The following is a 13155-nucleotide window of genomic DNA, read 5'->3' on the forward strand; positions in this document are numbered from 1 at the left end:
GTAGTAATATTTGGCTCGACCGTGGAAGATGAGTGTGTTTCCAATGGGGCTGACTCCCAGAAGCAGAAGGAGGGAGTGGGGAAGTGAGATAGGGAAGGGAGTAAAGCCAACAATGGGTATATTCATGGGCGCGTTACTGCTATGGGCAACTGGAGCACACCTCAGCTTGTCCCACCCAGGGGCGAGGAAGCTGGCATAGGTAAACAGCCACTCGCATCCCTCACTCTTTTGGGGTGTGAGCTCCCTGGCACTTCTGGCTTGTTCTGTGCACAGGCCAAGCGTGGTCCCTTGGGCACAGATCATTCTTAGTCAGAGACATGGGAGCCATCAGTCTGCACAGGATTTTTCTGCAGGTGACTGCTGAGGTCGGCCAAGGGATACAGCCAAGGGCACCTATAGTATCTGCTACAGGTGGCTTAGCAATTAACTAGACTAATCCACAGAGTTGGCCAAAGGCTGTACGTTAGAGTCCTACAGCAATGCCTCACACTCTAGGATTTAGTTACAGTTTGTATTGTTCTCATGTGTCATAAACACGTCCCTCCAACTGGATAGAAATTCCCTGGAGTCAGAGATGGTGTTCTGTCAGCAGCCAGTAACACTAGGCGCACAGCAGGCACTCATTACTGCACAATGGATTATCCGGTGTAGAAGCAGCAGGTCAGTCCCCTTGGCCTTCATCTACAACCAGACCTAAGCCATCTGAACTGAAGAGAAGGTGCCTCCGTCCAAAGCTGTTCAGGGCGAGTGTGCCTAGCAGTCGTCCGGGTGACCCAGTCTAACATTCAGTGGTTCTCACAGTTGTGGATTCCACCTTCATTTTTAATCTACAGGTGCACAACCCCCAAGCAATGGAGCCCAGCCTAGCAGAGAGGTTAGGAATGCCAAAAGACAGGCTAGTGTAGTACTGAAACACACAAACTTTGGGTCAGGTGGCCTGAGTTTGAATTGTAGCTCGGCAACAGAAATGTTGAACCCAGGGCAAGTCGCTTACCTTTGCTGTGCCTCAATTTCCTCATCTGTAAAATGGAGCTAACAATAGTGCCTACTTCAAAGGGTTATTGCGTGAGCTTTAAATGAGTTAGTCTTTTATAAGGGCTCAGAACAGAGGCTGGCACATGGTAAGTGCTATCAAGGTGGTTATTAAATAACATGAATACTCTTAGTGGGAGTTCTAAAAGACAATAATGAATTTCTTCCTATTTAGCCCTTTCCAGATCCCAAAACACTTCATTTAGAAAAACTTTTACATATACAATGCTATATGCTAATTATGTCAATAAAGCCGGAAAACAAGAAAAAGAAAAATCTTTGCCTTCATGGAGTTGTTTTTTTTTTTTAAAAAAAACACACCTATATTGAGCCTTACAAGAGCACATTGAGGGAGCTCATGATTACACCCATTTTGAAGATGAGGAAATAGAAATAGAGGCTGATGTTGGTCTAGTGGCAAATCAAGATCATATAAATAGCAGGTGGCAGGCATGGGGAGGGCTCTAACCCCAGGTCTTACCCTCTTTCTACTGTATCATGCTGTCAGCAGTCATGTTTTAGCCAATTCTTTACGACAGTGGTTCTCTACTTTGGGTATGCATCCATCAGTATCCCCCGCAGGGCTGATTGAAACAGACGACTGGGCCCCGGCCTCAGAGTTTCCAATTCAGCAGATCTAGGGTGGGTCTGAGAATCTTCACTTCTAAAAAGCTCCCAGACGATGCTGATGCTACTTGTGTGGGGCCACATTGAGAAGCACTGCTTTCAGAAATCAACTCATTAGAGAGTCAGAGCAAGAAATACAGTCAATGTCCTTAAGTACCCACTTAGGTTTTCCCTACTCAGGTTTACTTCAGAGCTCTGCGTTTTCTGGTGTACCTGTCCCATTTCATCATTTAAAAATATCCTTTCTCAGAAAGACTTATTTATGCTAAGCAGCTTTCACTTTGATGATTTTTTCCCCTTGTGTTCCACTTTCCTTCCTCGTCTACCACTGTGGTGGAAAAAGCACTGAAACGTGAGACCAACGATCTAATATCTATTGTGGCTCCATCACTTCCTAACCAATGATGTCCCTGGGGACATTTACTCATCAGTAAAGTGGGGACACTCAATTTTTTCCCTGCCAATCCCAGAGTGAGATGATGTGTGTGAGCATGAATGTCACATGACCACAACAGAATTTGTGTCCCATAATATATAGCTGGAGGAGTTTGCTCTCCCTACTTAGGTCTTCTGCCAATTTTGTAGGCAGTGGTTCTCAAAGGGTGGTCTCCGAACCAGTCACACCAACACCGTCTGGGAGCTTGTTAGAAATGTCAGTTCTCAGGTCCCACCCCAGACCTACTAAATCAGAAACTCTGGGAGAAGGTCCCAGAAATCTGTGTTTTAACAAATCCTCTAGGTGATTCTGACACACCCAAGTTGGAGAACTCTGGTTTTGTGGTTACGAGCACAAAACTCAGAGTTGGGTACAAATCCCAGCTCACTACTTCTTTGAGCAAGTTATCTCTCTGAGCCTCAGTTTCTTGATCTGAGAAATTGGGCTAAGACTAGGATCTTCCTTCCCTTCATAGATTTGGTTCAGAAGCTTAAGAAAGTGGATGTATGCAAAGCACAAAGGGACCCGGCACATTGTAAGCAATCAGTACACATTTAGCTCTTACCATTTTTTTGGTCAACTATCATGGCTTCTTGAGAATAGACCCCAATGCCTACTTTTTGAAGGATTGTTGATTGTGTTTTAGCTTGTTGGGAAGTTTTCCATTTATTTTGTGTGCATGTATGTGTGTGAGTGTGTATTGTGTGTGTGTTTTGTTTATGTTATTGTTGTTTGCTCCTGGTAGATATTTGCTTTATTCAACGAAGATTCCTTGGTCTTGCCACTGTCTTCTGAATAAGAAAGGTATTTCTTTGTGTCCCTAATAATGTCTTCTTAAATAACATTCCTAATGAGGATTCTTTACATTTGCATAGCACTGTATTCTTTTGTCAGTTGTACCCACAGATACGGCAGCCCCAGGATTTCTAGCCTTTTTACTGCCTTCCTGAGATACCTTTTCTCCTTGTTTCATAAACTTCTAAAGATCATCTTTTCCAAAAACCATGCAGCTTTGTTTGGCTGATTCTCTACCTCGCTTAAATTTCCATTCAGAAGGGTGTCTTCAAGTAGATACTTTTAAAAACAAATAAATACCAGAAATAGGCCAACTGATGTTTGACAAAGGTGCCAAGACCACTTAATGGGGAAAGGAGAGTCTTTTCAAGGAATGGTGCTGGGAAAACTGGATGTCCACATGGAAAAAAAAATGAAGTTGGACCCTTAACTTATACCATATACAAAAATGAACTCAAAAGAGATGAAAGGTCCTAAACATACGAGCTAAAACTATAAAACTCTCAGAAGAAAACATAGAGGGAAATCTTTATGACATTGGATTTGGCAATGATTTCTTAGATATGACAGCAAAAGCAGGCAACAAAGTAAACATAGATAAATTGGGATTCATCAAAATTAAAAACTTTTGTGCACCAAAGGACACAATTATTAAGAGAGTGAAAAGACAACCTACAGAATGGGAGAAAAATATTTGCAAATCACATTATCTGATAAAGGTTTAATATCCAGAGTATATAACAAACTCCTATAACTCAAAAATGGGCCAAAGATTTGAACAGACATTTCTCCAAAGAAGATATGCAAATGGCTAATAAGCATAATCACTAATCATTAAGGAAATGCAATTCAAAACCACAATGAGATACCTTTTCACACCCATTATCAAAACAACAGACAATAACAAATTTTGGTGAGGATATAAAGCAACTGGAATCCTTGTGCCTTGCTGGTAGGAATGTCAAATGGTGCAGCCACTGTGGGAAACAGTTTGTCAGATTCTCAAAAAGTGAAGCAGAACTACCATATGACTCAACAATTCCACTCCTAGGTATATAAACCCAAAAGAATTGAAAGCAGGGACTCAAACAGATACTTGTACACCAGTGATCACAGCATTATTTACAGTAGCCAGAAGGTGGAAATAACCCAAATGTCCATCAACAATGAATGGATACACAAAACGTGGAGTATTATTCAGCCTTAAAAAGGAATGAAATTCTGATACATGCTGCAACATGAATAAGCCTCAGAAACATTATGCTAAGTGAAATAAGTCAGACACAAAAGAAAGAATATTGTATGATTCCACTTATAGGAGGTGCCTAGAATGGCACATTTATAGCGACAGAAGGACAGAGGTTAACAGGGACTGTTGGGATGGGAGTTATTGTTTAACGGGTACAGAGTTTCTATTTGAAATGATGAAAAGGTTCTGGAAATAATCAGTGGTGGTGGTTATACAGAATTGTGAATATATTTAATGTTGGTGAACTGTATACTTAGAAATACTTAAAATGGTAAGTTTTATTTTGTTAATTTTACCACAGTAAAAAAAAAAAAAAATCCTAAATAAACACACTCACACAGATAAAACAGAAAAGAAAAATGAAGGAAAACAGGTACATTACCTTCCAGGGATGTCACCAGACTTACATGAAGACAAATGACAAGTAACATCTTGAACATCAGTAAAAGTTCTTCAGGTCTGCCAACATGGCCGTACTGCCCGCCAGAGGAAAACATCCTGGAGTGAAATCACGAGAAAACGTATCATCACAGCTTGCCATACTCACACCCGAAAGGTCAGTTCCTTGACCAAGGCACACTGCAATCCTACCTTCTTTAAATTACTCTAGTTCCAGAGAATTGGCAATGCCAGGGGGTCACTGACTACAAAGAGCAAAACCCATGTGTATTCTGGGAGGACCACCCCATGGGATATTTTGTTATATTAAAAATGACAAGCAAGGTAGTCCATGTGGATTTAGGGAAAACATCAACACATGCAAAATATCAAGAAGAAATTAAAAGCACAAAACACTGTATATATAGATGTTACCACTATATAAAGGTAGGTGAAAACTATGCTAAGAATCAGAAGGGATCACAGAATCGTATAAATAATCTACTATTTATGTCTAATGCTGTAAAAGGATAGATACATTGCTTTTCCTCCATATCAGTTCATTATCATTGCTTGCATTTTTAGTACTCAGGAAGGCAGAATCAACATTTTCTAAAAGACAAAGTTTATATGAGAACTGAATTTGAAAGCATCATTTGTCATTCCTTCAACAAATATTTATTGACCAATATAGAGCAGATGAAATGTGAGGGTTGAACAGGAGTTAACTAAATGAGACAGACGTGGTGAAGTTGGGACAGGGGCTTGGGGGAGCTCGGCATGCAGAGAATTAGAATTGCAAATGCTAAGACTGTCTATTCCTCTCCTGGTGAAAGATTTGGCCAACAGAACCCCATGACAGGCAGTCAGCTCCAGCAGCAGGGGCTGGTGTGGGATGCTGAGAGAGAAAGAAGCCAGCCAGAACATCACAACCTCCCCAAGGGGCCAGGCACAAGCAGGGCCACAATGAGAGCCCAAAGAGCAGGCTCCTTCTATAAGGCCACAGGGGAAGAGGCAGGGACAGACCAGGCTGTGTGTTCTCAGCTGGCAGAGCTCCTGGCCGCAGGGCACCCAGGAACCCAAACGCCACTGCAGCCTCTGGCAACGTGAGAATGAGTGTGCCTGCACAGTGGGGAAGACTAAAGAGATGAGTTCATAGGTCCTGGCCACACAATGTCTGAATGACTTTGCACAGGTTATGCCCAATGGCCAGGATTGCCCATCTAGCAAATTGTGATAAAAGCACCACCCTGATAGTATTTCTGTGTTGAGTAAACAGGAGATCTTCGCACAGTGGCTGGTACCATGAAGGCACTATAAGTGCTAGCTGTACTCTTCACTTGTTCAGTCAAATAATATCTATTGTACCTAGTATGTGCAGGGTCAGATAGTGCAGAGATTCCGGGATAATGGGGTTGAGGGCATGGAAAGATGGGGGTAAATCACAATTTCTCAGTCTCAAGGAAAGCTGGCAATCTTTAAGAATCCTGTAATTTAATAGCCATCACCAGTACGGGGGTGTGTGTGTGATTCTTTCCTGGTCTTAGAACAGCAGGTGAATCCTTCTCCTTCCAAAGAGGGCTTACATTTTTTAAATCAATAAATTGTATTACATGTTAATGATACACGACATCAATATATTGTAAACTGCCTCTGGTTTGTCCCTCCTCTTCAGCACTTTTATCCTCTCTCTGTTTATAATGGCATATTATTGACCCTCCCTAATGAGTCACTCAAAGAAGAATGCTAATATAGTTGTGCAAAAATGCAGCAATGTCCCTCTGGAGGAAAATTCAAGTGTCTGCTACAGCTACACTCAATATTGATGGATCTCAGAAATATAACGTTAGATAAAGGAGCCAGACATAAAAGAATGCATATGGTACGTGGTTCCATTCACATGAGGAACAAAAGCAGACAAAACGAATTGCTGGAGTAAGAAGTCAGCCAAGTGGTTATCCTTGGAACGGGGGAGAGGGTGTAATAATTAGGAGTGGGCACACGGGGGCTTCTGGGATTTAGGTAATAGTCTGTGTGCTGGTTACATACATGGGTGTGTGCAGTTCCCGAAATTCACTGAACTGTACACTTACATGTCTATCATAAAAAGTTTCATTTAAAAGTTTAAAAATTAATCTATATTTTATTTCTGAACTCAGTTCCCCTCCAAAAGTATTCCTTTTTTTTCCTTTTTTTTTTTTCAATAAAAAGCTCTACTTAGTGAACTAAACCTCTACCAAAAAACTCTCTTCTATACAAATGCCTTAGACTCTGCTCTGTCTGGAATTCATAGAGCTTGGCTTAGAAGATTTACGCACGAGTATCTAATTTTAGTTCTGGAAAGAGTATTGGAGCAGTTTACTTCTGGAAAGGAACTCAGAATTCACCTATCCTCAAGTCCGCATTCTAAATATGAAGAAAGAGGCCCAACGTGCTGTATAGGACGGGTCAAGATCATTTAGTTGTTTCTGCTGGGCCACTGTGCTGGCCTGCTGAGAATTTGTCTCCTTGGAAGTAAACTGTTTTGAGTTCATCAGGTGAAAAATCAACAAATTCGAAATGCTATTATACAATTTCAAAATTTCTGCAAACTCATTCTTGAGTTTTGCCAGCTCCTAGGGTAGGACTTAAGTAGTATATAAGGTATGAACACTCAAATTAGTCATGGTACACTGGAACCTCTGATCAAAATAAACCATGCCTTTCACTGAACAGAGCTTGTACTCAATTCCCAAATGAGGGCAGGAAAGGCCAGAATGAAGGGTGATTCCAGCAATCATCCTGAAAAAAGAATATGGATCAAGAAGAACTTAGTACAGACCGGGCATCACTGAAAAGACTGCTTTCAGTTGTTAAGCCTGGAATATGTTTCCTTAAGGCTGACTATATATTTCCTAATAGGAAAAGTTTTATGGTATTTTAAATAATACAGTTCCTATTGTCTTCTGCATAAACTAGACAACATCCTATTAGGTCATAAGGTCTTTAGGATCTTCGATCAAAGAGGGAAATCTGTGGATTTTGAAACCCTTACTCATTATACATAAAACACATTTTTATCTTTTTCATCTGGAACTTTTCTTCATCATCTAGTGCAAATTGGGTTAGCCCAATACTACCTACGTCATCAGTAAAGATAGTTTAAATAGCCACTGGTTCTTAGCAAATTTTCAAGGTGCTAAGCAGGCCGGTGAGATAGTATCAATTACAGAGAAAACTATTTGCTAGCATTTAAACAGTAAAATCTAGACCTTGACACTAGACAGCCTGTTATGAAAGATTATCCTAGATTCATCTTGGTTCGGGGCCCCCGTTTGTGGTTGTGGACTCTGATGTAAATGGCAACCCCTAGGGTTGTACAGTGCAAAGGCTACATGACTATGGCATCGCCCTGCTTGTTCTAGATCTCTTCAATTTCATTAAATAGTATCACTCATATTTTTAAAAATCTATATCATCAGTGCAACTTTGAATGGCAGTAAATGATAAACCTATCTTTATCTAGATATAAAGAGTAAGATTAAAAGGGGGAAACAGCTCGATACCACTGTAGGACAAGTCTGGGTGAGGGTTATTCTTTGTTACCTCTGGCTAACTGGCATAACTTGATTATACCAGGGCTGGTATGACATATGCAATAATCAATATTTTTGACTTGAGTAACAAGAGGTATGATCATTGTTCCCTAAGTCTTCTAGAAAACTTTATGCCTTTGAGATAGTTATGTTGTGTCCTAAGTACTGGCCCAGTTGCCCAGAGCTGATGGTGCTAATATATATTGGTAAAGCCAAATGAACTGACTATACAAAATATTAATAATAATAATATCTTGCAAGGATACATGAAATGTGATAGAATAAAAATATGACAACTATATTACATATACATATATATTATAATATAGGAAATAATATATATCAATTAGGAAATGAAAAACTAAAATTAAAAAATTAAAGTCTTTCAAGGTCCTTGTATTATCTTAGAGGAGGCCAAAGGTATTGATTAGACATTAAAAAGTTCAGTAAACAGTGTAATTTCTACAGTCATTACTAAAAAATAGAACTGAAGTGTATAACTTCCTAACTAGTCGAGGGGGAGATAATGATTTTTAGAATAGTCAGTCAATCTAAAAGAAGGCAAGAAAGGGAAGAAAAATAAACACAGAATGGTTAGGAAAAATAGAAGATGATAAATTTAAACACACATACAAATCAACGATTCATTAAATATAAATGGACTAAATGATTCAATTAAAAGGCAAAGATTATTAGACTGGAAAAAATACAAAATCCAACTATATGCTATTTACAGGAACACAGCTAGAACACAATGATTCAAAATTTTTGAAAATTAAAGGACAGAAAAGATATGTAATGCCAATACTAATCAAAAGAAAATTAATGTTTATACTAATATTAGACAAATTATACTTTAAAGCAAAAGACATTACCTAGAAATAAAACAGTTCATTCATAAAAAATTCAATTCAATAGGAAGACTGGACAAATTTACATGTGAATGCAACTAATAATATAGTCTCAAAATACACAAAGCAGTATTTTTGACAGGATACAAAGAGAAATAGAACAAATTCACAATCATATTGAGAGATATTCACATATCTGTACCAGCAATAGGTAAAATTCCAAAGAAAGTCACTAAGGATATAGAATATTTGAATGATACATTTAACCACCTTGACTTAAAGACCAAATATAAACCCCCTACTCAATAACTACAGAGTACATAATCTTTTGAAGTGCCGTGGAATATTCATGAAAACCAACCAGACCAAAGAGAAGTCTCAAAAACATTTTGCAGAATTGGAAAAAGCAACGGAGAATGTTTTCTGACCACAACACAATTAAACTGTAATAACAGAAAGTTAAGTTGTTATTTAACAAACTACTTATGGGTCAAAGAAGAAGTCATAATGTATATTACAAAATATTTTACTTAATCAGTAATAAAACACCATATATCAAGACATGGGGATAGAGCTAAAGATCTTTAGAGTGAAATTTATATTTTAAATGTGCGTATTAGAAAGAGAGAATGGTTTAAAATTAATAAGTTAAACTCCTTCTCAAGAAGTTTGAAAAACAACAGCAAAATAAACCCAAAAAGGGAGAAGAAAGGAAATAATAAAAATAAAAGCATGAAATAATGATATAGAAAAAAAGACATAAAACAAAAGTTATTAACAAAGCCAAAGTTGTTTTTTGTAAAGACAGTTCTGGCCAAATTAAGAGGAAAGGAGGAGGGGAGGAGGACAGAAAGAAAGGAGGGAAAGAGGAGGAGAAAAAGAGAGATTGTAAACAAATAACCAAGAGAAAGAATTTAAAAAGCTAGATAACTGAAGATGCTATAATCAAAAAAGATAAAAGGATCTTAGGGACAACTTTAGAATTTTTTGAAATTCTAGATAGAAATGGGCAAATTCTTAGAAAAAAAAATATAACTTACCAAGAAGGAATCAAGAAGAAATAATAAACCTGAACAGATGTATAACTATTAAAAGTCTCAAAAGTTTTCCCACAAAGAAAACTCCAGGCCCAGAAATTTTCACTGGTGATTCTATCAGATACTTAAAGAACAAGAATTCCAATCTAACAAGAACTCAACGAATAGAGAAAGAGAGCACAGCCGAACTCATTTTTATCGGGCTAGCGTAACCCTGCTGCCAAGACCTGACAAGGAAAGTCCTCACATTTTTACCCATTTTATACATCAAATGAGACTATTTACAGAATTCTCTGGAATGCTCACAAAAATGTTTAGCAGCAATTTCAAATCTTGTAAATTGGAGTAATTTGAATAAATAAAGGACAAAAGGAACCATTCAGTATTTCAGCAACAGAATTTTTTGAGGATAAAGTCACCAAGAACTAAAGCCAGGGATGCTGTAGTAAGAGAAACAGCCTCCCATATGCCAAAAAAAAAAAAAAAAAAAAAAAAAAAAAAAAAAAAAAAAAAAAAAAAAAAAAGTGTCCTAAAGATGACAGAAACTGGGTTAACTGGTGAGTGCTGACTGACTATGAGCTCCCTAACGGCAGCTCTGTGTGTCATGTGTCACAGCACAAAGTAAAGTCAATGGTGAACTAGACAGCATGATGGTAATAGGAAACTTCCACGTCTCTAGAAGCAAATGGAAGGAAAATGATTTGTTTGGTCTTTACAGTGCAAAATGATTTTCTTACTAAGCATTAAGTGCTTTCTAATGCAGAAAAAAGAGGCTTCATTCAATAACGCACGTGAATCAATATCAAATGTGCAAGATTAGAAATAAATGATGCACTTAAAGTAAAGAAATACTCATAAAACCTGGTGAAAGGTGTTATATTTTGACTCCCTCACTTATCTCCAATTTTCTCCACTGTCCTACCTGCAATCTACCATCTGCTTGATTACTCATACGTGAATTACCCAAAGCAAAATCATAGCCAGCTTTATCTATCTTCCATCAGTCTTCAGGATCCAACGCCAATACTCACAGTAAATATGTTCAACAAAAGTGTTTAAAAAATATATTCAACAACACACAGAAGCCTAAAATTCTGGCCTAAAAACACACAAGCAGAATAGCATAAGGTACAAGAGCATGTGTGGTAGATTAACTGTCTGCCTTCAAATCCAAGCTCCACCACTTACAGTGTAACCTTGGCCTGTTCCTTAACCTCCCTGGACTTAAATTCTTCATCTGAAAAACTGGAGGTAATGATTGCTTCTACCTCACAGTGTTCCTGTAGGGATGACATGAGCTACTATAATGAAGATCTTAGTATAGTCAAGAAGTGTTAGCTATTATTACAACCATACTTAGAAGAAAAGTTTATAGTAGGCTCCAGTGCTAAATGTCAATAGTTTTGGAATTATTTTCGGCATTCATTCATCAAGTTTACAAATATTTACTGAGGTTCTATTACATGCAAGGTACTATGCTACAGACTCAAGACACAAAGAACAAGACAGACATCTTTCCTGCCCTCAACAGCTTCCAGCCACTACTTAGATTCATTGGTTATTGGTGTGGCCAAATAAATAGTGATTTTTTTTAACTTAAAAAGCATTTTCTCTTCATGGGCTATGAGACTCAACTTGGCCTAAAAACAAAACAAGGCATCAGGACACAATATCCTCTTCTATGTAGACTTGGTTTCCCCTCACCCCAATTCCCACAGCATCCAACTCCACCCACAGCAGGCGCTCAAAAAAAGATTTTTAAATTGATTTGGTCCAGAATCTGTTACTACACAATAATTCTATCAATATGTAGAAAAGACAAATAGGAGACTCTCCTTAAAAGCATCTCCAAGGTGTTGATTTATCCCATCTTCAAGGGGATGGGGCAGAAGCACACGGTTTGTATCATCAGGAGATCACATTTGAGAGGAAGTGAGGTACTAAGGAAAGTGAACCACACACCACTATTCTGTGCTCTTTCTTGTTTTGTCATCCCACCATGCCAACTCCTGCTTCAAATCCCACCTTGGCCATTTACTACCTGTGTGGCCCTGCTCAAGTATTTAACCTTGTTTATAACAATAACTTATTAGCATTTATTATAATAATAACTGTTTTTATCATCTAAATTATGGTAGGACAATTATAATAATTATAAATATTTGCATTGGTTAAAGATTTATATTATTTATACCAGTGAAGTCCCAGAAATAACCACTCTTTATGAGTTTCAAAGGAAACAGGAAGTATAAGTCAGTAGTGGCTTCAGAATTTCTATGTAGAAGGGAGTTAGGAGCAGAAGTCTGGTTGGGAGGAGTCTTTCACAGCTGCATGTGCAAAGCACTTTAGGTAAGAGAGAGAACACTTCAATGGTCTCTTTCAAAATAGGAGAAGAGCTGTTGGAAGATAAGGAAGCCAGTCCAGAGAGAAGGAAAGGGGAAATAGTGAAACAAAATCCCAAAGAATTCTATGTAAATGATCATTCTCCTTCTCCAGATCTTACTGTACCATGTCATTTCAAAATCTGTACCCATTATTGAAAGTTATTCAAAAACAACTGGATTACAGAGAAGAAATGGGTCAACAATAGAATCCTCAAGGAAAAGAAAATGTCTGAAGAAAAGAAGGGTCCAAGTGATTGGAAGTGAAGAGTTAGACAAAAGAAACAAAAAAGAATACAGCAGTTAAAGAAACGGGGATTTGGAATGAAGTTGGTAATTTGAAAGAAAAAGAAAAAACAGCCAAGCATTCATTATTTCTACGTTATCACTTAGAAATAGCTTCACTCACCTGACAGGAAGTTCAGAAGAAAAGACGTAGAAACTCTACGCAAATCTAAAAAAGAAAAAAAGAAAAGACAATTAGATCAATGGAAAGTGGACCTTCTTGGCATCATAAGGCTTCAGTACCAGTCAGCCCATCAGGCAGAGGCCTTCCAGACCCCCTGCTGTATACCAAGGCTTGAACTTGGCAGCAAAGTTACAAAAGAAATGGAGGATACAAACCCTGTTCTTAAGGAACGTATTATAAATAGAAAACAAGCCAAAGTCAGTTTGGGGACTGAGCTTGTTAATGTTTTAGTAGCATTTTACCGCTCCGTCTCAGGCTTCATTAACAGCATCGTAGGGACACTGGACAATGAAGTGATTGGATCTGGGGAGGGTGGTCCCTTATA

General features: G+C 38.2%; 1 protein-coding gene and 1 long non-coding RNA gene across 11 annotated transcripts in view; one reads left to right on the forward strand and one right to left on the reverse strand.

Moving 5' to 3' along the window:
* LOC109460239 (uncharacterized) overlaps positions 1-13155 on the forward strand; it is a 253015-nt gene that overhangs the window by 63684 nt on the left and 176176 nt on the right. The window lies entirely within an intron of this gene.
* The window catches only part of ADGRG2 (adhesion G protein-coupled receptor G2), a 102791-nt gene that overhangs the window by 59153 nt on the left and 30483 nt on the right, over positions 1-13155 (reverse strand). For all 8 annotated transcript variants that reach the window (XM_074323670.1, XM_019755401.2, XM_019755400.2 and 5 more), the window contains exons 2-3: positions 12771-12815; positions 4522-4637 (exon numbers count right to left, since the gene is read on the reverse strand). In XM_074323670.1, the coding sequence (XP_074179771.1) occupies positions 4522-4636 (115 nt within the window). In that variant the 5' untranslated portion in view covers position 4637; positions 12771-12815. The remainder of the gene's footprint in view (positions 1-4521; positions 4638-12770; positions 12816-13155) is intronic.

Source organism: Rhinolophus sinicus, chromosome X (genome assembly GCF_036562045.2).
Source record: "Rhinolophus sinicus isolate RSC01 chromosome X, ASM3656204v1, whole genome shotgun sequence".
Classification (NCBI taxonomy): domain Eukaryota; kingdom Metazoa; phylum Chordata; class Mammalia; order Chiroptera; family Rhinolophidae; genus Rhinolophus; species Rhinolophus sinicus.